The sequence below is a fragment of the Antechinus flavipes genome, chromosome 5 (assembly GCF_016432865.1).
Source record: "Antechinus flavipes isolate AdamAnt ecotype Samford, QLD, Australia chromosome 5, AdamAnt_v2, whole genome shotgun sequence".
Classification (NCBI taxonomy): Eukaryota; Metazoa; Chordata; class Mammalia; order Dasyuromorphia; family Dasyuridae; genus Antechinus; species Antechinus flavipes.
The window spans coordinates 77,891,756-77,915,155 of NC_067402.1; the positions used below are offsets into that span (position 1 = coordinate 77,891,756).

General features: G+C 34.6%; 1 protein-coding gene across 1 annotated transcript in view; it reads left to right on the plus strand.

Moving 5' to 3' along the window:
* Window positions 1–23,400, plus strand: part of ADARB2 (adenosine deaminase RNA specific B2 (inactive)) — a 479,733-nt gene that overhangs the window by 5,202 nt on the left and 451,131 nt on the right. Inside the window, exon 3 of the mRNA XM_051962361.1 lies at window positions 6,086–6,154. Coding sequence (XP_051818321.1) covers window positions 6,086–6,154 — 69 coding nt within the window. The remainder of the gene's footprint in view (window positions 1–6,085; window positions 6,155–23,400) is intronic.

Below are 23,400 nucleotides of genomic sequence, written 5' to 3' on the forward strand. Positions count from 1 at the left end.
CTCTAAGTCATCGATTGATAGAAATCAAGTATAGTAACAAAATACCAGTTATCCAGTGTGGAGTCCAGCATGAAATTGACCTAGATACTCAAAACAGAAGCAGGAAGGAGAGAAGAGAAGGATATGTGTGTTAGGAGGAGAGAGAGAAATCGAGAGAGATGAAATCAGAGACAGTTAAATAACCACACAAGAAGAAAAACACTTCCCTGGTATTCATTTTGAGTAATTGGTTCAAGCTCATTTTAAGGTGATGATATTTCTGTCATCTGGTATTTGGCTAGAAGGCAAATTTGATATTGGACTTCAATGTCATTCTACTAGAAAAATAGTTATAGTCCCTCAGATAAAGAGTTCTCTCTCTTTTCTTGTATTTATCTCTCATATGCTTTGGCTTAATTTTTTAGTGTTTGTATACATGCCTTAACTACTCCGCTAAAAATCACCTTATCTCTTCTGTTGGTTTGAATATAGGTATGATGTCTAACCTATCTTGATTTTCCCCAATGTAGCTACCGAGAGGATCATGTATCCATTCTCCTGATTTATCCATATAAAGTCAACTGTCAGCTTGGGCCTTGGAATATCTTTATTTGCCCATTTATTTTGTCTTTGTCTTCTAAATTTTAGCAGCTGTATTGGGCAGGTCATCAGTATAAAAAGATGAAAAGATTATGGACTAGACTAGTGGAAAGATATAGCTAAAGCAGAGAGGATCACTAATTATATATTAGATGAGCACAGACTTGTTTTCCTCAAGCTCAATATAGTCAGCACAGAGGTGAATCACTTTGAAAATTGAAAAAAAATCAGCTTACAAAAAAAACCAGCTTTTTGCAATAGAGCTGCATTTATGACCTTCATTTCTGCTTAATGGGCACATGATAGAGAAACAAAGAGTGGCCAAAATGTAATGACTCATCCCTTCTTAAGGTCATGTCACATGAAACTGGGAAAAGAGATCCCTATCTCTTCTCTCCTAAGACTTGAAAGCTCTCAGATATTTAAACAGTTAAAGCATTTGATCCAGTCTTATTTAATTAAGAGAAATTAATTAGTTGTTACCTCTTCTGGTGTTTTGTTTTTGTACTGCCTCAGCTTCCTCACTTGTAATGACACTTAGGTCATTGAGCCATTGGGAGAATCAAATGAATTAGTATATGTAAAATGCTTTGCAAACTTTCTAAAACAATCTATTAATATCTGATATTATTCTATGAAAGCCAGGATGGCATTGTAGAAAGAGTTTTGGAAAGAAGTATTCTGAATCCCATCCTGACTTCTGTTAACTGTTCAATCGTGGCCTGCTGCTGATTTGGACTTTTAAGTCTCAGTTTTCTCCTCTGGAGGATATCCTCCTTTGGAGGATATTTCAAGATCAATTGATAGGATGTGAAGTGATTTTGTGAATGCCTTAATGAACTATCTAAAGTGGAGGTGTGATGTCATTAAAATACTATATAAAAATTAGCTGCTATTATAATTTCAGCCAATTAATAATAGCTAGATTTGTATAACATTTTTAGGGAAAGCTTCTTAAACTGTGGGTCATGATTCCATGTAGCGTCATGTAACTGAATATTGGAGTTGTGAAATTATGATATATTATCAGTAAATGTTTGTTGGTATACCGATATATCCAAGGTAGCATAAAAATTTCTTGTGTGAAAGAAAATTCCGGGAAAAAAGTTTAAGTCCTGCTTTAAGGTTTACAAAAGACTTTATGTATGTCTGCTTGTGAGTCTCACAAGTCTGTGAGGTGGGTGTTATTAATCCCATTTTATGGATGGAAAAAAAAATGAAGCTGAGACAGATTAAATGACCTGCCTAGAATAACACAACCAAGTAATTGAGGAATAATTTGAACTCAGGTCCTTTTGACTCCAAATTCAACACTGTTTCTACCCTACCACCTACCTGCCCTATTATATATGCATTCAGGGATATGAGCAGTCCTGTACCGCTAGAGCCTAGCACTTTCTCAAATGACCACATGGAACTCCTTCAGTCCTCCAATTATGGCTCCTCATTTTTAGTCTCAACCATCCATCATTTCTTAGAAGTATATTTATTAGATATCAATAACTTCTAAAAGTTCTAGTCTTCCTTGTAGGATTATTTAAATAGGATTATTCTTACTCTAGTATCCATCCTTCTGGAGAAATAACTTTATTCTTGCTTAATTAGAAACCATGAAGATAATACTTTCTAGAGTTTCTGCTTCCTAATTCCCATACTCAATGTTTACCCTTACAGCTGCTCCCTTGCACAATAATATCCCAATGGGATGTAGAGGTAATTAGGAAATATTATTTCATGTATACAACCACACAGTGTAGATTCATTCATTCTTTGTAGTCAGAACTGCTCTTAAGAGGCTATAAATTTGTATATAAAATACCTGTGTGCTCTGGCTAGCACCTCTAACTACACAAAATATTTTTGTTATCATTTAGCAGGTTAACTGATGCCCTATTTTTATTTGAGAGTCTTTCCCACCTTGCTAACAACATTAAACTTTCTCAAAGGAAAAAGAAAATGCAAATGAAAAATAGCACACATGCTGATAACATGCTGCCATCTATTTCTGTTTTTATCCAGCATGTCCTAGCCAGGACAAGAACATGGTCACCTATCCCCTTGAAAAAGAAATTGTCATTCCTAATTCATTTATACAGGGCCCTTAAGGTGCCGTTAGCAAACTGAAAGAGCTCTAAAGCAAAATTAATCTAGTCTGACTGAAGCAAACTAGTTTTTCTAAAAGCTATAAAACATTTTGAAAGAGGTAGGTCACACTGCTGTCCAGGCTCATGCACAGTACCACCTGACATCTTGATGCTAGGTATATGTTTGATGTGACCAAAGGAAAGGAATAATAACACTGATAGCTCACTTGGGCATAGTGCATTAAGGTTTATGAAGTACTTTTCTTCCAACAATTATATAGGATGTTTAGCCCCATTTTAGTTATGAAGAAACTGAGGCACCAATAGGTCAACCTCTTGATCCCAAAGATAATACATTGAATTACATTATCTGTTGTCTACTATATGTTCACTCATGGTCTGACACTTAGTTGGTATCAATTACCTATAAATATAATATTATAATATAACATATTGTAATATATAATATATTATATGTTATACCTATAATTATAACGGGAATCTATTTTCAGAACCAAACTCAAAGCTAACCAAATTTTCAGAGGTAGTTTGTGTGCTATGCATTTGTTTAATAATAATGATAATAATTCTGGTAGCAATATTGATAGCTCCAATTTATAGAGTAAGGTTTACAAAGCATGGTATATGGGTCATCTCATTGGATCTTTTCCTCAAAAACATTTGGGATATTGGTACTATTTTCATCCCCATTTTACAGATAAGGGAATTGAAACTGAAAGAGGTCATATGACTTGCCCACTACTAAATATCTAGGATAGAATTTGAACTCGTGTTTTCTTGATTCCAATTCTATCACTTCCATCCACTGGGCCTCCTAAATGCTTCTCTCAAAGGATCTCACCAAAACTCAAACCCAATTGCAAATTCCGATTGAATTCTTGCGAGATTTTTTTTTTGGCTGAAGCAATTGGGTAAAGTGACTTGACCAGGGTCACACAGCCAGGAAGTGTTAAGTGTCTGAGGTCCAATTTGAACTCAGGTCCTCCTGACTTCAGGACTATCCACTAAAGCAACTAGCTGCCCCTCTTGCAAGATTTTTAACAAACACTGCAGGAAAGTCATTGCTGCTGCCTTTTGTTACTTAGAGGATGGGGGAACAGATGAATGTTTTGTGCCAAGGAAGTAAATGACTTTTCTGCTTTCATAATCTTATAAACTGGGAGCATTAACACACAACTTGTAAAGTAAAGGGACAGCAAACTCTGTAGAACTAAGAGGGTTCCGTTGCCAGATAGACAGGTCCTCAGATAGCATCACTTCACTCATTGTGTGCTTTCTCATGTTCTGGTGCATTGATTCCAGTACAGCCTGAAGGGTGAATGGGATGCATTTCTCTCCCTGAATGTTCTCTATGTCTAGGCTCTAGAGGACATGTACTTCCTAAGTACAAGCATTGCAAAAATAACCTAACAATGACTCTGTACCTAGGTTCCACAAAACCTTAGAAGCATTTACTCAGATTATATTTTCAGTAGAGAGCAAACTCTTTTAGTGTAGGGATAGAGGCCCCAGATTCTGCACTATTAGTGAGGTACCTCTACAAGTAGTAGGTATGGATTAAAGGTTATAGGATCATAGATTTAGGTCTGAAATGGGTCCTAGAAAGTGATGGAGATAGTCCAAGTTTGAATCCAGATCTTCTGACTGCAAACCCAGAACTCTTTCCATGACATATGTTGACTGCTCCTTTTGCTGGTAGGGTAGGTTAGTGGAAGGAACACTGAAAAGGAAGTCATATTTGGGTTCTAATATCAAAATTTTCCTAATTAACTGTGACACCTTGAGTACATCCCTAATATTCTCTGCGTCTTAGTTCTATCAACTAGAGTTTATACTGTCCAATTTCTAATATCTTTTCCAATTTTAACATTCTGTGTTTATTTGTTAGTATGGCAACTTGGTTCTCCTTTTGATATTTTTTAGCATAAGGAATGGTACACATTTAAGACATCAAAGTAGAAATTCTTGGGAGTCATTTTTGGTAGCAAGGTTCTTGACTTTTCCTTTGAATGAAACCAGACAGGTCATGCGCTATACTGCCTATGCATAGTATCAGCTCTGTATAAGACACAGTCATTTTCAGTCCAAGAAGAGCCATAGTCAGTTCGACATTGTCAAAGGTCCAGGCAGCTTGTTAGCCTTTGATTTACTGAGGCATGAAGAGCCCTGGCCCATCCCAGCTGGAAGAATGACTGCCACTCTGCCCCAGACACTGCCCTGCTTGTCACCTCGACTCAGTTCCCATACTAATTTCTCCAAGAATCTATCTTCTTCTTCACCCTTGGCTCCACCCTGGATTGTTTTTATCCAGAAGACAGTTACAATCAAGGTGCACTCTTGAAGAGAAGCAGCAGGGGCAGCTGAGGGTCCTAATGCATATTGTGATGGGATCAGGTGTCCCAGGAAGCCCCGGGCAAGCTAGCAGTGATGGATCGGACTATTTGGTGACAAAGGACAACAGACCTCTCTCCTCATTCCTCTAGCATGGTGATGAATTGACAACCCAGGAGCATGGGAAAGGAGAAAAAGAAAATATCCCTTTCCCCTTCTCCTTCCCTATCCTTGAAAGGGCTTTTGTCAAGCAATGATTTTTAAATTTGCCTCCTAGAAATTATGCAAAGAATAGTAAATTCGAGATAGGAAAGCACTTGGAAATGCAGAGTACTATGGAGAAAAACAAAAAATATTTTTAGTGGACCTGATATTTGGAGAATCCTGGGTGAGTAAACTACCTTTGCGGAATGGATAAGTCAACCAAGTGAACTGAATTGCCCAAAAAGAATACTCACCAGGATTCCAATTAGTTAATTGTCTCAAAAGCATTAATAGCCACACATGGGTGAATAGCACTTCACCCTGGGGTTAGTTTAATAATCCATCACCTAATTGTTATCACTTGGCATGTGATGACCAGACATTGCTCCACAAAAGCCTTAGGCCTTTCCAACCTCCACCCACACTTTCTCTTTTCTTTTTTTTAATTTATGTACTTTTATGTTCAGTGCTCATTGTGGTATTTTGAGAGGAATAAAAAGCAACTAGATTGTTGATTTCTCTTAATTCTGTTCTTCCCACTATTTCAGTGGAGAAAAAAGGACTGAGCTCTCATTGGGCTCAGTGGAAAATTCTACTAGGTGAGAAAATAAAGTTGGGGAGGGAGAATAAGTTATGGTAACTACTGCTTTCTCACATTCAAACTTATTAGTTTATCTCTTAAATTCATTGTTTCTTAATAAAGAAGGGAGCCTGCTTTTAAAATTGATTATAATCCCTTCTTATAGAAGGGAACATTCCCATTGTCATCTATGGGGTCCATTGTAGTGGGCTCCTGTCAGATTTTTCTTGAACACCTAGAAGTGTCACCTAAGCCCAGAGACCCACTCGTGCTTTTTTTCATGCAGGCTGGCTCCCAGGGAAATACCATGCCAGTGTTCCACAGATTTCACTGGATACCAGTCAGTTTCTTCTGGGTAAGTAAAAAATAGTGACATTCATTTACCTTTTAGTTTGCGATATTCCCCAGAGAGGCATTCCAATATGGTGGAAAGATTGTTGGATGTGGAGTTAGTGTATTTGGATTCCAATTGTGACTTTGCTATCCCTGTTTTATTTTGGATAAATTACTTAATCTCTGTGGGATGCAGGATTTTTTTTTATCTGTGAGACAGAGAGACACAGACAAGCAGAAAAAGAGACAGAGACAACCAGAATGAGAGAGACAGAGAGAGACAGAGACAGAGACAGGCAGAGACACAGAGACAGGCAGAGAGAGAGAGAGAGACAGAGACAGAGACAGAGACAGAGACACAGAGAGAGACTGAGACAGAGACACAGAGAGAGACTGAGATAGAGACAGAGACAGACATACAGAGAGAGACACGGAGACATACAGAGAGAGACAGAGACAGAAACAGAGACATAGAGACACAGAGACATAGACAGAGAGAGAAAAAGAGATGGACTAAATGTAATTTGACGAAGTTTCTTGTTCCAGAGATCTGTGACCCAGATAACCATTGATTTGGTCTTTGTTCATGTATAAAATCAACCTGTAGTTTCCTATGGGTGAATGAACTGTCAAAGTCATAAATACTTCCCACCCTTCCCAATACCTGTTTCCTTTTTAAATTTATAATCACTAAAAGCTAAAAGTCAACATTTTCTACCAAGATGCTGATGTCCTTCCTTTTGATTGGAGAACATGGTGACTATGTGCTAGCATCAGTTGTTAGGATAAGGCAATGAGCAAAAAGAGAATCAATTCTTGCAGCTGGAAATGGAAGCTAGAATGTAAGCATGATTTTGGCAAACTCTGTGACTACCAGCAGAAGTCATTTTACCATTTCCAATATGTGTGATGATTTGCAATAGTTGCCAGTATCATTCAGCTTGGTGATATAGTGGATAGAATGCTGGACTCGTCAGAAAGACCTGGCTTGTCATTTTGCTAGGTCCCTCTTGACTTTGGGAAAGTGACTAGTTTTTTCCAACCTTTGCTCTTTTATTCATAAAATAAAATAACTTCCTCCCAGAGTTGATATGAGAATTTATTGCGATATAAAGTCTTTGAAGTCAGGGACTGTCTATTTACACTTTTGCTATCCTTAGTGTATGATGCTTAGCACAAAGTGCTAAATAAACATTTATTATTGGATTAAATTTGCATTATTATTTTTATTATTAATTAACAATCTCCTTCTCTCTCTTTTCCTTCTCCCCTTTCCACCTCTTCCTTTTTCTGCGTTTCTACCTCTTACTCCTTTTTCTGCCCTCTCCCCCTTCACTCTCTTTCTTTCTCACCTTTATCTCTTTTCTTTATATTTCTTCCCTTACTTTCTCCCCACTCTTTCTTCTTTCCTTGGTTCTCTTCACTTGCTGTTCCTTCCCCAGCCTTTTCCCTCTTCTCTCTTTTACACCTCATTCATACTAATAAGAATGTGAAGAGTTTTACAGTTTAAATAAACATTACAGTTTAAATAAACACTTTAGAATTTGGGCTTAGCAGCTGGTTTTTATCTTATGTGTAGTTTTGCTGCTTTAATTGAATGGACTTTCATGTATTAGGATATTGTCTACTGTGCTGTACATCTGTTCCTATAAGAGTTATTGTCATTTTTGTATAATTATATGGATTAACATATATCTGTGATTTTTGCTATGTATTCCCATTTTTATCATATCAAATTTTATAGCTAATGCTTAAACATAAATTATTTATCATTTATCAATTATTAATGTACTGTGTCCTAATTATTTTTAGAGATAGTCAAGGATGATTTTATTCCTTTTATCACTATGCACAGTTTTTATTTCATATCAGCAGATTTGATACATATATTTACCCTTTAGTAAACCATTTTCAAAACTTCTCATGCTACTTTTATGGGCTAGAGAGATGTTACTAGCACAATTAGTTAAACTTGGAATTGGTAAAATAATCAGACCTAAATAAGATAGTATTTACTTACTAATGAGTTAATGTCAGCTTAGAGGAAGGTCTTATTGGAGCTCCCTAAGATTCTTTGACCTTTGGGATTTTACCAGTTATCGATAAGAGATAGCAATAGAAATGACAGTTTGAAATTGACAGAAGACGAAGCTGAGTGATAGCTAGTTTTTCAAGGGGAGAAATTTAAAAAGATCTTGATAATGGACTAAAACCAATAAGATTAAATTTAGTGAAAGCAAATGCAAAATCATACATTGTGTTCAAAAATCAGTGTGAAAAGTACAATAGGATGTAAAATAAATTCTTCTGAAAAATATCTAGAAACTTTATCAAACCAAAATATCTAAATATCTAGAAATTACATCAAAATGCCAAAAGTGAGGCTTAGCAAGCACCTTCTTTCTCCTTCTTCCATTCCCCAAAGTACCAATATAATTAAGCTGAATTAAGAAAAGAATTAAATAGCATGAAATGAAAGCCTTATCCTAGCATATCTAGATTATTGTGTTCAGTTTGGGATACCACATTTTAGAAAGAACACTGATGAAAATTTAGCAGAAGAATTATATAATAGTAAGTGAAAGGCAACCAGTATAGTCAAGGAGTTCAGAATCAGTGGGAGAAAATTTAGGATTAACCTTTCTGACCCTCAGTTCCCCTATCTATAAAATGTAGGAATTGGACTACATGGATACCTCACTAGTTCTAAATCTATGATCTGATCTAGATAAACTAGATTTTTTGCCATTCCTTATAAATGATTCTTAATCTCCTGTCTCCCAAAATCTCTTATTTTCTTCAAATTTCAGATCAAGCACAATTGTGTCTGATGAATATTCTTCATATACTTATGTATATAAATGTTGTCTTCTCAGATATACTTTAAGCTACTTATATAACCTATTTGTTACATGCATTGTTTCATTTGCTACATCTTTGTTAAATAGGTTATATAAGTAGCTTGGTTATATTATTGCTTTCTGACCCACTCAAATTTTACCACAAATAGAATTTATTCTTTTTTACTTTAATAGCTTTCAAGGATAGTGAGAAGCTAAGGAAGCATTTGTTGAAATAAAACAATTATTTTAATAATTTTAATAAAAAATTATATGTGTTTTAGGATAGGAATGGGGGCATAATGGAATTTTTGTTCCATTGTGGAAATAATTCCCCTTGTCCACATGTCTTCCTCTTTCTTATTTTATCTCCCCAATTCTTTCCTAAAGTTAATTTAACCTTTTTTTCCAGTGCATGGTAGGGAAAGTTTACCAGTCCAAAAGGGATTTTTAGCTAGTTCTATTCCATGAATTGGAGGAAAGAAGAACTAGTTCAGCTGACTGACATGCTCCTCCTGAGTTCTAGACAATTCCCTCCCAACAAGCCACTTTGGCAGTGTATGAGACTAAAAAGAGTCTTCCTTCTCTTCTATTTACCAGTCACATTGTCAGTCATCTCCCAGACTACTGCAGGAGGTTAAAAGTGATTGGATTGTGCACATTTATATAAGTCAGATCCTTGTATTCTTGGGTGGAGGAGTAGAAAATGAGAGTAATACAAAAAAAGCCAGCTGGCACGAACTAGTTTTTTTAGTTTAGGAGGGAATTTCCAGCTTGTCTAATTTAATCCCTCTTTTCCCCAGTTCCTACAATTGTCAGCCCAATGACTTGTATAGTATAGAGTAAATCCTTAAAAAAGTTAGTACACTATTGTAAAAAAAAATCTATCAGTTTGATGTCCTTTTCTTAAGTGATGATGGTGTAACTACTGTGATTAAATTACTTTCTCAGCATTAATAATATAGCATAGGTTATGATAGCATTTTCCCCCTCCCTTTAGAACACGAAGAGGCATAGCATTGATTTTTCAGAGAACATTAAGATAAAAGAGAAAGAAAATATGCTAGTAGGAAAAGAGTCTTGGACTACTGCTTTTATTTCCTGACTAAAACTATTATTGCCATTGGATACTCAGATCAAACTACATTATTCTCATTGTTAAAAATCATGGTAGATTTTTTTTTCCTTAAAAAAAAATCAGGCTTTTAGAATTAGTAGTTCATATAGGAAAAATTCTGATTTTATTAGCATTGGAAACTTCCCAAGTGTGAACTCCTTCCACCAATACAAATTGCAACCCATTTATCATTTAGTACATAAGCCCCTGGGAGTTACTTAAGGAGGTTAGAAATTGAATCTTGCATACCAAAGTCAGTAAGAGACACTGTGATTGTTTATCTTTGTGTAGATAACTTAAAAATCACTTCCTGGGAAAGACTTCAAGACTGTTGTTGTGTTTTGTTCTGTTCTGTTTTATCTTCTCATACCATCAATGAAATCAATGAACTTTTTAATTATGTGAGATACTTCAGATTTATTTCAAGATTTTTATGAATTAAACTGGTTCAAATGATCTTTTGAAAGAAAACCCTCAAGGAAGCATGGCCTAGCTTGAAAAAAAAAGTTCTGGACTAGAACTTCAGAGAGAATGGGATTCAAATTCTGTCATTGCTCCTTTTGGCTAGTTCAGGTTATTAAAATGTTTTGGTTTTCATTTTTCTAGTAGTATAAGGATGATGGACTGTTTCTAATGCACCTTGTAGGACTCAAATTCTATAGCATAACACTTTATTTGAATTTGTTCTATATGGTTAGACCAAACAACCTTTAAAAAACCCTTCTAAAATAAGATTTCATGAGTCACTATCTATACAGAATTGCAAGAAGGTATACCTTCATAGATTTGGAGCCAGAGGAAATCTTAGAAGTCCATCTTCCAAGACCCCCAATTTTAAAGATGAAGATCTGAGAACTTGCCCAGAGTTACACAGATAGGAAATGATAGATGCCAGAATTCAAAAGTGGGTCCTCTGAAGCTATTCAGAATTATTTGCCCTAGATTTCACAGGTAGTAAGTAGTACAACTGGGAACCAAATGCAAGTTTTCAAATACCAAATTGAAAATATCTTCCACTGCACCACAGTCTTTTACAACAACAAAGTAACAAAGGTTTATAGCTATGTAGAAGGAATAAAAAGCCCCAGTGAAAAACTCCAACAGGAAGATTGATAAAATAAGTGCCTTGCCTTGTCTTAACTACTCTCCTTGTAAATAACAGTTGGACCATTATCTTGTGCTCTCTGTTTCCTTGCCATGGGGAAAGAGAGAGTCTTTCTACTCTTAGCTGATATCAGGCTGTAAGCCAAATGGACCAAATATAAAAATTTCTAGTTATGGAAATCCTTGTCATTCTTAAATAGGATTCCAGGGGCACCTAAAATCTATAGGAGATAGATTGTGATAAAAACTAAACCAAACAAAAATTCTACTTGAATGAGAATTGAGAAACTTCTCAATAGCTATATATCTTTGGGGAAAACTGCTCCATCCTCACAATATTCTTATAATGAAGGCATTAGACTTAGGTAATCTCGAAGATTTTTTTCTAGGGAAAAAAATCATTAACAGATGGACTTGGGGTCGAGGAATGCTGTAAAAAAGAAACTCTAAATATTACTCAACCTTTTTCTGTGTTCTATCTTGATGGCTTAAATTGTCTTGATATTAGTTTTGGAAAATAGTCTTTGGATCTGTCAAAGTAATGATGAGTATGTTTCAACAGAGATTTTTTAAAAATCACTATCATATATTTTTTAAATATGTGTGCTGGTGGCATTTGTGAGTACTGACAAATACGCAGGACCATGACATTCTTTAGCTAGTTATTCTTTTTTTAATTTTATTTTTAATTTGGGGTACTATTTTAATTCATAAACTCCTCTTCTGAGAAACTGGGCTCACTGACAATTAATTTGTGCATTAAAAGGGATAGAAGGTTAATACCAAAATTTTTTCTACCTCTAAACTGTATGGAAAGCTTGGGTTTTTTCAGGAGATTAAGTTTTAAACAGTCACTTCATTGAGAATTTGTGAACATTGAGAACACATAAATTGCCTCAAAAGTATCTTCTCTGTTAAGGCATATTCTTTGTGCTCAAGAATCCTAAGAGTATGTGGATATAGACTTTCAGCTAGAAGACTATTAGAGGTCACAGTGCAACATCCTAATCATTAGATGTAAAAATCAAATCTCAGAGAACTAAAATTACTTTCTTAAGATCATACAACTATTAAGTGTCTGAGGCAGAATTTAACCCTAGGTCTTTCTGCCTTTAAAAATAATACCCTATCTACCATACTGGTAAAAAGAAGAATATTGTATTGTATGGTATACCCAGCCTTAAATTGAAATTGGCTTTATTATAAATTCATGACTTGCACATTCCTAACCTTTCTTTTGTTCCCTTCGAAAATATTTTTGAGCATCTATGAGGTACAAGGTTAAAGAAAGCACAAAGTAGAGCAAAATATATCTCCTATTTTCATTGAAAAATTTGTTTGAGTAAATGACAAAATGTGTATTGACAAGCACCAGAGGTGAATGGAGAAAGGAGAAATCCATGTAGGATAGAAATGGAATGGAAAGCTTCTTACTGAGAGGCTAGAGCTAGACTTGGAAGCATAGGAAGGATTCCATAAATGGAGAGGTATACAGGAAGATTCAAATACGAAACAACACAAAAGATTTTTATTTTCTCCAGAACACATTATCAACCTCTTTTGTCTAGCTTTCTCCAGAGATCTTGTAAATAAAATAACTATCTAATATCAGAACTTGAGCGGGGGTGGGGGGGTGGGGAGGAAATAATCAATAGAATAATTAACATACTCAGCAAGCCCATTCCGAGGTAGACATAGTGAGTACAGATTTGCACGCTGGAGAGAGAGAGAGGATAGAGAAATGAATTGGGGGGGAAGGGATATAGAGAAGAAAAAAGCGATACTATGATGCCCCTGCAGTGCTACCCCAGCTGCAAGAATTTGATCTTGGTTTTTTTTTTCTTTCATTTCTGAGACTGTCTAGTGAGCAGAATTTGTTTCATTATAATAATTTATCACCTACAAGATACCAGAGCTACAAAGAGATCGCTGAATAATAGATGAAATTGTGCTGAACAAAGTCTCTGCCCTAAGGAGCTTTCTATGTAAAGGCATAAGTGGTACCATGTAGGACAAGTAAAACACAATCCGGGATGCATCATCAAATAAAACTAGGTGGTTCAATCTCGTTCATGTCTGTCTCTCTCTCTCTCTCTCTCTCTCTCTCTCTCTCTCTGTATGTATGTATGTATGTATCTCTGTCTCTCTCCTATATAGATAAAATAGACACAGGGACAGAGAGTGGGGAAAGAGAGAGAGAGATACTGGCAGACTATAGCCAGTTATAAAGATTATAAAAGTGAAAAGAGCCCAGCCTATGAGTACAAAGCTATCCATTCTATTATTCAGGTTCTAAATATGAGTCCTTCCCTCTCTTTCTAAAAAAATCCAGTCTCACTTCCTAGCATACCATAATTATTTTTTTCTTTTATATTAGTTTTTGAGATACAACATGATATAATATAAAAATTATTTTTGGTGTTAGGATATTTGGATTTGAGTTCCACTTTCAACATTTATAAACTATATGATTTAATCCAGTAGACCTTGTTTCCTCTTCTATAAAAGGGAGATTATATGCCCTAACTCCTCTATAAGTTTATTGTGATACTTTGGAAATCCTTACAGCACGCTTGTGTAGTAGTTAATTTATAATTCTAATCATTCTACAGAAGAAGTAATATATTTACTTCTATTTGTAAGTTATAATTATCATCATTATCTTTGGTGTCTCCTATTAACATGAAAAGACCTTAGCAGTTGATAATTTAATAGGAATTGATAAATATATCTTGAAATAATGAAATTTAATGGGTTGAATTGTATAATGGTGAAACCACTTGCATTGGAAGGAGTATGGTTGTCCCTTCTTGGACATTCAGGTTGAGTATATAATTAGCCATTAGTGATACTGTAGAAAGAATGTTTGCTAAAATGTAGGTTGGACTGGTCCTATGTAGTCCTATCCAATCTGAGTCTGTAAAAACAACAAATTGATTTTGAATGCAAGAATATAAGGAGAATACATTTATGATGGGGAGAGAAAAGATGGAAGGCCCCCCAAAGAGAAGTTTTATTTTCATCTCTTTTCCAGGCCTGATCCTATGTTATAACCATAACATACATACATTAAAAAAAAAAAACTGATTAGATGTTACCTGTATATGGAATATTTTTTCTAATCAGAGATTCCTTTCTCTTCTAACCTTTCAGTCTGTCAAGATAATTTTGAATTTTGGTTTGTTATCCATTCTTATAACATTCTCTTTCAACTCTAGTTGATTCATCTGCCAAGGTAGAAAGCATGTCTTCTAGATTCTTCGCCCAAGTCATTAATAAAAATATTAAAGAGGACAAGGTTAATAATGGCAACTGACATTTACATAGAGCTTTGTGGTTTGCAAATAATTCTGTTCAAGATTTCATTTGATCTTTAAATAGCCCTAGGAACTAGGTACCATTTTTATCCTTGTTTTGTAGATGAAGAAATGAACGTGAAGAGTTGGGACTTGCCTAGGGTCACAAAACTTAGTAAGTGTCCAAAGTAGGATTTGAACCTCAGCCTTCCTGACTCTCCTTGTCCCATATTCCTATGCCAAGAGTTTTTAATATGTGTATGTGTGTATGTCATAGACCCAGATTTGGACAAACATTTGCACCACTTCTAAGAATAATACATTTTTGGAATTAATTTTTAATTTTTTAATAATAGCTTTTTATTTTCAAAATACTTGCAAAGATAGTTTTCAACATTCATCTTTGCAAATCTTGTGTTCCAATTTTTCTCCTTTCATTCCCGCAATCATCCTCCCCAAAATAGCAAGTAATTCAATATAGGTTTAAACATGTGTAATTAAGAATAATCTTTCAATTGAAAGAAATGCTAATCTTCAACTAAAAATTAGTGAAAAGAAAAGTGTAATTTTTTTTCTCCATCCAAGTACATGGACTCATTGAAATCTATCCCTTAGTTCAGTAGATCCTCCATTAAGAATGTCTGCATAATGTTATCCTAAACCTGCAATGTGGCCTAATGAACTCTCTCTAGAATGGTATAAATCCTTTAATAAATAATAGAATGAAAGCAATGAACAATTCAAAGATGATGCAAAAGTCACCTATTCTAATCCCTAATTTTACAGATATCCCAGAGAGGCTGTCATTATTTTTATCACCCTGAAAACTCAGCTTCCTTTTCTATAAAAAGGGAAAAGAGAACTAGATAACTTTAGAAGTCCTTGCTTGTTCTAAACCTGTGATCATATGGCTTTCCCATGCTCACACAGGTTATATGTTGGAGAGCAAGCAACAAAATAGCACTTTTCTCTGTCCCATGCTATAATAACTCATGATTCTATATTGCTTTAATATCTTAGTATAAGCCTTCCCCTCACCAGATAGGGCTGTTCAACTAGCCAACAATCCATCTAACTGTATTCTTCTAAGAAATAGGCAAATCCTTCAAATGTCCTGATGTAACTGGCAAAAAGTCAGCAATTAAAGAAAGTACCTTCTGTATCTAAGCAGCTCTTGTATAAAAACATTTGGGTAGCAAGAATTCCTATAACTTCTAAGATTTATTCAAACATTGTCAGAAGACTCTTATAAAAGTAAAGGAGTGAGTTTCCTAAGAACTCCTTGAAAGAATGCCCTCCTTGTATCTTCTTTCCATACAGTACTGTGCTCATTAACTATTTCCTTCTCGATTCACAAAAGGAGGCAATTAATCCTGCCATTTTATGTTACCTCCGGTCATATTACTACAGAGTCATTTAATGATCTGAGAGTTTAAGAACTTGCTAGTCTTGAAACCCTATTACAATATTTTGAAAGGCTGTTTGCATGACATTTTACTTATTCACTCTAAGTAATGTGGAGACCTCAGTAATTCTCAAATTTTGATGAGAAAGTATAGGGAAAGTACCAGATGGCTGGGAAAGAGTAGGTTAGCATTTGAGTCCTGGCCAAATTGAGACCTGGGAAATGTGTGGGAATTGTGTAGTGGAGTGGACCACAGTGTGATCCCCTTGCAGGTCAGAGCATTTTAATTCAAGTCTGGGCTGTGACACTAACTTAGCTCTGTGATCTTTGGATAGCCTTACAAACATTAATGTTGACTTATGCTGGGAACAGGAAAGCTAAAGGACTACTTAATGGCCTGTGTTTTAGTTTTTCAAAATCATTTTTAAATGTTTCTTTAGATAATTTAGCAAAGCAAAGGTAAAAAAGCTAACTTTTCCACTTCAACCCAACTAGGACACCTTGCTCCATTGTGATTTCAGAATAATGGTTTTCTCATGTGTAAAATGAAAGGGTTGAACTATCCAAGGTTCCTAATTGTGAACTGTAACTTTAGTTTAATGTGTCAATAATTATACTACAATATAATTGGTTTCTTTGGTATTCTATTTGATAATTCTATAATAAAATCTGTTTTGTGCATTTAAAAATATTATTCTGAAAATGTTCCTAAGGTTTCACCAGAGTTCCACGATAGTCAAAAATATATTTTTAAAAAAGGGCTACAAACACCATTCAATATTTAATGTTCTGTGACATTCAACTTTCTGGTTTGTTTGTTTTTTCCCCTCCTCTCCCCTCTAAGATTAGATGGTTTCTGAGATGCTGGATGTTTTTATCCAGCATTGTGAACTTCTCTATCCCTAGCTTCAGAATTTTATCCTGAATGTGTCTCTTATGATATTGTACCTGCTTGGTGTTAAGACTTTGACAATTACTACTGAACTTTTCCCTTTACTTTGTGAGGTAGATGTTCAGAAACATCTTCAGTGTAAGAAGGCTTCCTAGCATCTCACAACCAAGCAGCTTGTCTCTGACCAGATTATTTCTTCAGGGCCGGCAGGCAGGAGAATATTTTTATCCAAAGCAATTCAGCCATCCCTAATGGGACTAATGGAAATTCTTATAAAATTTGATGTTTTTTTTTTAAGTTAGTGAGTTCCTAAAATGGCCAGTAAGGGGAAGAAAGAGAACTGAGGAGCTTACTAGTTCCATCTCCAAAGCCTAAAAAAGTAATATACTTTTTAATAGAGAAAAGGGAAAGACCATAAAGTGGAACAATGAGGTCTTGGATTCATAAAACTTTTGGTTTCGGTGAGTTCAAATTACATTTATAAACTCCTCACTCACTTGTATTTAGCTTCTATCCATCTTTACATTCAGAAACAAAGTTTGCCACTATCAATAAGTCTTGAAAATGCATCAGGCAGAGAGCACATAGTTCCAAGATCTCAAGTTCTTAAGTTCTTTTCCTTTTTTACATTGACAATTCCATAGGCTGATCATAAACGATTAATACAATTTTAACTGTGTCTTTGTGGGAGGCATGTTAAAGATAACGTATCCTGGGGAAAGGAAAGCTAAAGGATCACTTATTAGGTTTGGTTTTTGATTTTTTTCCAAAACTTTGAAATTAATTTTCTGAAGATAATTTTACAATGTAAAAATTAAAGGAGTGTGATTTTCCACATCAGCCCTACTGGGATGCTTCTTCCCATCATGATGTTAAACTTACATTCTTGAAGTATATTTACCAGGGGATTATAAACTGCAAAGCTACCCTATAGGAAAGTATGAGCCAATAGAATGTTATCAGAAGAGGAGCTTTCCCATCACCAGAAGACTGATCAATATGTGACAAAATGTTCCAGGTTTAGCAACCATATATGTTCTATATAAGAATATACTGTATCTGTGGAGGGAGGATCTAGACCAGAAATGGCATACCCATGGTCCAAAGTACAAATCAATGCTTATAACAATTCCTACTATGGCTGAACTAGATTAAAATGTAACTGAGAAATATTTTTAAAAATAAAAAATTCAATAGAATATAGAAAATGTTAACATGTAGTTTTCTCTGCCAACATGCTGCCTGCAAGGATCTTTATATATATATTTTAGTGACTCTTATCTAATGACTTTTATTTGAGTTAGACACCACTCATCTACAACATTGAAATGTAGATCTTGTGAATATCAAAGTAAGAAAAAAGTTTTAGTTCCAGCAATCTATTCACTGTTCTACCTAGCTACCCTGAAATACTGAATATCCCTTATCAATGTGTGAGGCAATAAAAAGAAGGTGTGCAGGATTTCTGTCCATTGTTTTCAAAGAAACAATGGTGAAGTTCAATGATTTGTGAGTACCAAGACCTATATTTGATATCTAACTCTGGGGCTCCCCATTTGTCCCTTAACATTTCTAAGTCAAACCTTCCTCATTCATATAATGAGTGGGCATGGGGAGAGGAGAAAAGGGACTAAAATAATTTATAATGTCTCTGATCTCTAAATCTTATGAATCCATGGCCTTGAAAGAATCCTGAAATTAGCATATGTTCCCATTGTATGTCAATGAGAAGTAAGTACAATTAGTAGGAGTAATGAGTAAATAAAGAGTTTCAAACATTGTGGAGAGGCATTTAAATATATACACATATTTATGGCAGGAGACAAAAAATAACAAAACTCTAGTACTATTGAATAGCCTTTTGTGGGACAATTTTTTTTAACATGCATTTTTTTCTCCAATGGAAGAGGTGCTCTGGTTAATTTAAGTCCTAATTAAAAACAATCCAAGTTTATATACTGATTTCATTACATTCTATTTCATTTTCCTTTATCATTTTACATTTTAATGAGTTAATAAAGGAATCATTTGAATTATGCTCTTTGTTCTACCTATTTACCCCAAACAACTATTTCAATAGACGTCTATGCTATGTAATGAATTTTGCTTCCCCTTAAAATAATTTTGATATAGATTTAATTTAAACCAAATAATCAAAGAAAATTTCGGAAAATATAACTTTCTTCCATCTTGTGGGAACATAGGCTGGCAGTATTTGTGTATTGAAGGAAGCATTTAATATCAAAACAGAAGCAAAGCCCAAGGGAAAGTTATACCAAGACCAGGTCTGAGAAAGAATGGGAGCAAATATCTCAGCATTGGGAATTTAAGGACACTTAGGTAAAATGAACTCACCACAATAGGGGGAGCTCAAATGCATTTTTATAAGACCCATGCTTTAGAATCAATAACAGGACTTTTTTCTTGAGAAATGGGAAATGATAGAAACTTGTATTTCAGAGCACTTTGAAGTTTTAAAGTTAGTTTAACCCTGCAAAGTATATAATTGAAATGGTATTGTCCTCATTATGTTGAAGATGTAAGTAGGGCAAGACAATCTGAACTTTGTGCTTATGTGCTCATTTCAGAAGGCACCAATAGAATTTGTCATTTTTCAGAAGTGTGGCTATAACAGTTGAGCACATAATTAGAAAAAATAATTAAAATAGGAAGATAGATAGCTACTTTCTCTGTCTTGTTATAACATTTCTCTAATTTCCCCCAATTAAGGATATACTTTCTATTCCCTTTTCTTTCCTGTTGTATTCCCTTCTACTCCCTCTTTGTTTTTCCTTCATTTTGCATAATAATTGGTATATTGTTGTTGTTCAGTATTGTAAGGTTCTTCTATCTAGCATAGCATGCCAGTACTGTCTTTTTTTTTTTTTTTTTTTTTTTTGGTTTTGTTTATTTTCTTTTGTTTTCTTTTATTTTGCAAAGATACTGGAATTCTTTGGCATTTCCTTGTCCTGTGGATTAAGGCAAGCAGAGCCTAAGTAACTTGTTCAGGATCTCATAGCTGGTAAGTGTCTGAGTCCAAATTTGAACTCAGCTCTTCCTGACTTCAGGCCCAGTGCTCTATCCTAACACCACATTCAGTTTTCATTCCTTTATATTTTACTTTCTTTCAAACAGGAGGTGTGTGTTAGGATTTGTACAAGGTGCTAAGTCGGTTGGTGCTTAGTAGTTCTTTGGTTCACTAATGTGCTTAGTACTTGTTAGAGTTCTGCAAGAGTTCACACCTTTCACACCTTGAGTTCACACTTCTAAAAGAGCATATAAAAGGACAAGCCCACTGGAAGCTTCCGGAGATTCAGAGCCAGGATTCAGTGTGAGATTCACAAGTCAGAAGGACAAACCAATTAGAGGAGGAGCCCGTTCTCAGAGGCAAGACAGATTCATTCCAACTTCCACCTTTGTGCTGGCTGGAGACTCGGAGTAAGTTGGAGGCTGAAGCTGGCAGAGGCAAAGGACAAGCGGCAAGATCTCTCGGAATCAAGGAGAGAGAGATAGGCCTCTAAGAAAGCTAATCGGGTTATTTTGAAGGAGACAATAAAGGATCTGGACTTTAACTCCTGACTGCATTTGAGGTGATTATTACACAGATCTGAAACAAAGACTGCTCCTAGAAGCTCTCCAAGAAACCTGCTCCTAGAGAACATTAGACATTTAGAGAAGAGAACACTACAGGTGTGAGATGTTCCTTCATTTTAGTTGGGTGTTTCAGTCAAGGAGGTCTATAGCTGCCTTTTAATGCCAAATGAAAGAGAATAGTGAAATTCCCATCTAGCAGGAATTTCCATCAGGTACTTTCATAACCTAGCCCATTGTCCCAGCATCCCTAATGCATCCGGAACATGTAAAACATATTAGCTTAAAGCATTTTAGAGAGATTAATTCTAAGAAGTGTCTGTCTTTGAGGTTAATATTTTGGATCATATGATCATGAGGAATATACTTCAAGGAAAAATGGTTTCTTGGATATAAATCTAAAAACTTAATTCAAAAGACATCATAGAGTATATAGGGAATTAAATCTAGAGTCAGGATCACCTGGATTCACTTTCTGCATCTGACATATTAATTGTATAATTATTGACAAGTCACTTAACTTCTCATCATTCCAGAAAGGTCTCTCTAAGATAAAAAATTACAAGAGAGTTGGAAGGTGCATTAACATAAATTTCCCCACCAAGTAGTACCTTTCCACAAAAAAAACATTGAATTAGGACACACACACATACACATACACACACACACACACACACACACACAGAAATAAGCACACATTTATTACAAATCTCTTTTGTACGAAGCACTCTGTTAAATACCAGGGATACCAGGGATGCAAACACAAAGCTCTGAATGACATTTTCTTCCATGTTCCTCTCTAGTATGTTTGACAATTTGAAGATTATTGTGTTATAAGTTATGATATTATGCGCCTCTAATTTTTTCAGATTGCATTCTACTTTCAGCAGCAATTTTAGACAAATAAAGAGTCATTTCTTTAGTTTATCAAATGCTATGCTAGTCTATTGCCTTGGTGCATATGTACCTAATCTATTCCACTTAAATTGTCTATTTTTAACCAGTACGACAGTTTTATTGTTTACTGCATTATAATAAAAGTTGGAGTCTGGTTTTGCTGGTTTTTCTTTTTTCAATATTCCCATCAATACTGTTGACATTTTCTTGGTCTGAAAATATTAGTTATGATTTTATCTATGCTTATGTAATGATATGTGACATGTATTTTAATTAATTATTAATAAAATATTTTCCTAGTTATATGGAATAATCTTTTGTATTCTGGTATAGAGTGAATTATAATTTAGACACTATCGTCATTTCTTTACTGTTTTAGTACCACCCAAACAGGTACAATTACTATATTTCCAATTTATTTAAATTTATTTAAAACTACCTTTATTTCTATTAAGTGTTTTTATATGAATATAATATAATCTTGTATGATGTAGCAGATGGACATGGAAATATTTTATATATTCTGTAGACTTTTAAAAGAAATTTATTTCTTATTTCATTCTTTTTAATGTTTGTAATATGCAAAAAGGTTGATGTTACTTCCTAGGTTTACTTTCTATCCTGAACCTTAACTAGGGTTATTAATTATTTTAATTACTTTTAGTTTATTCCTTGTGGTTTTCTGAAATCCTAATGATTTACAAAAAAGCAATGATTTTGTGTCCTCTTTCCTTATGCTCATTCCTTCTGTTTATCTTACAAACATAAATATTATTAATATTTACATTATTATATTTATATTATGTAGTATATATTATATTAATATTTAAAAGTATTAATAGCCAACATTTCTTGGATAATATCAAATTAATAGTGGTGACAATGTTCATTCTTTCTATTTCCCTGATTTTATTGTAAAGGCAACATGTGCTTATTTTTTTTCTTTTCTTTAACTATTACCCTCATTTTTTGTCAAATAAGAAAGAGGACAAGAAAGACAAGGAATAATATGAGAGTTGGAAGAAGGGAGAAGGGAAGAAGCAAATATTAAATTTATATTTTTTGCCTCACACTAGACTAAGCACTTTACAAATATTATGTAATTTGATCCCCACTCTGTTTAATCACCCCTTTATGATCAACCTTGTAAAATTGATGCTTATTTTACTTACAATTAGACCTTTTCCAATTCTGTCCTCTCTATTAAATCCCATTTCTCCCTCTTCCTTTTTCTGTTTATTTCTTTGTTAAGCTTAATGGTTTTTTGTCAAATTCTCTGGGTGGGTGTCCGTGTGTCTGTGTTTGACCCTACACCACTTTGTTCGGTTCATGTATGAGTATAGCTGATCAGATACCCATTCCCCCCCCCCAACACCTTCATGTTCATTTGCTCTTCTCAAAGTTGACAATTATGTGAAATAAAAAGTTCTTTTTCTTTCCTCACCTCTTTATTATATCCTCTTTTCCCTCTCTTTTCTTCCCTCCCTTAAAAATATCCAGTTCCAATATGTTTACATGCAAGATAGATATCTTTATCTTGGTTGCCTAAATTTATAGAAATGGTTTGTGGGTGCCTTGAATAGATATGGTCTGAGATATGACCCAATCTGAAGAAAATAGGACATCTAAGAATCTGTTTTGCCAACATATTAGCTGGTAGATAAGGGCAAGAATATCCCATTAGTGCCATGAGACTTAGAACTCTTTTTTTTCCCAGAATATATTTGCTGTATCACTAGAGAATTAATGGGTAGGATAGTCCTTAACTTCTACTCATCAACTTAAATCCTTCCTAGCAAACACTGGTTTAAAAAATCACAACTGGAGAATAATAAGTAAATAGTTTATCCAAGCAAAACAGTGAACAGAAACTGGAGACCTTTACAGAATTAGAATATACCAGAAAAAAAAAAAAAAAAAAAAAAAAAACAAGAGTAAATTAGCTCTTCACCTGGCAGTGAGATAATATTAGAGGTTAAGACAAGAAAAAAGATCCAGTCTCACTCATGGAGGTCTATTCTAACAATCTCTAGAAAAACAAGCTAGAATTCAGGGGCACCAACTTCCCCTACATGTCTTCCACTTTTCCCTCAATGTTTTTCTACCTAACATATTGGGGAACTAAC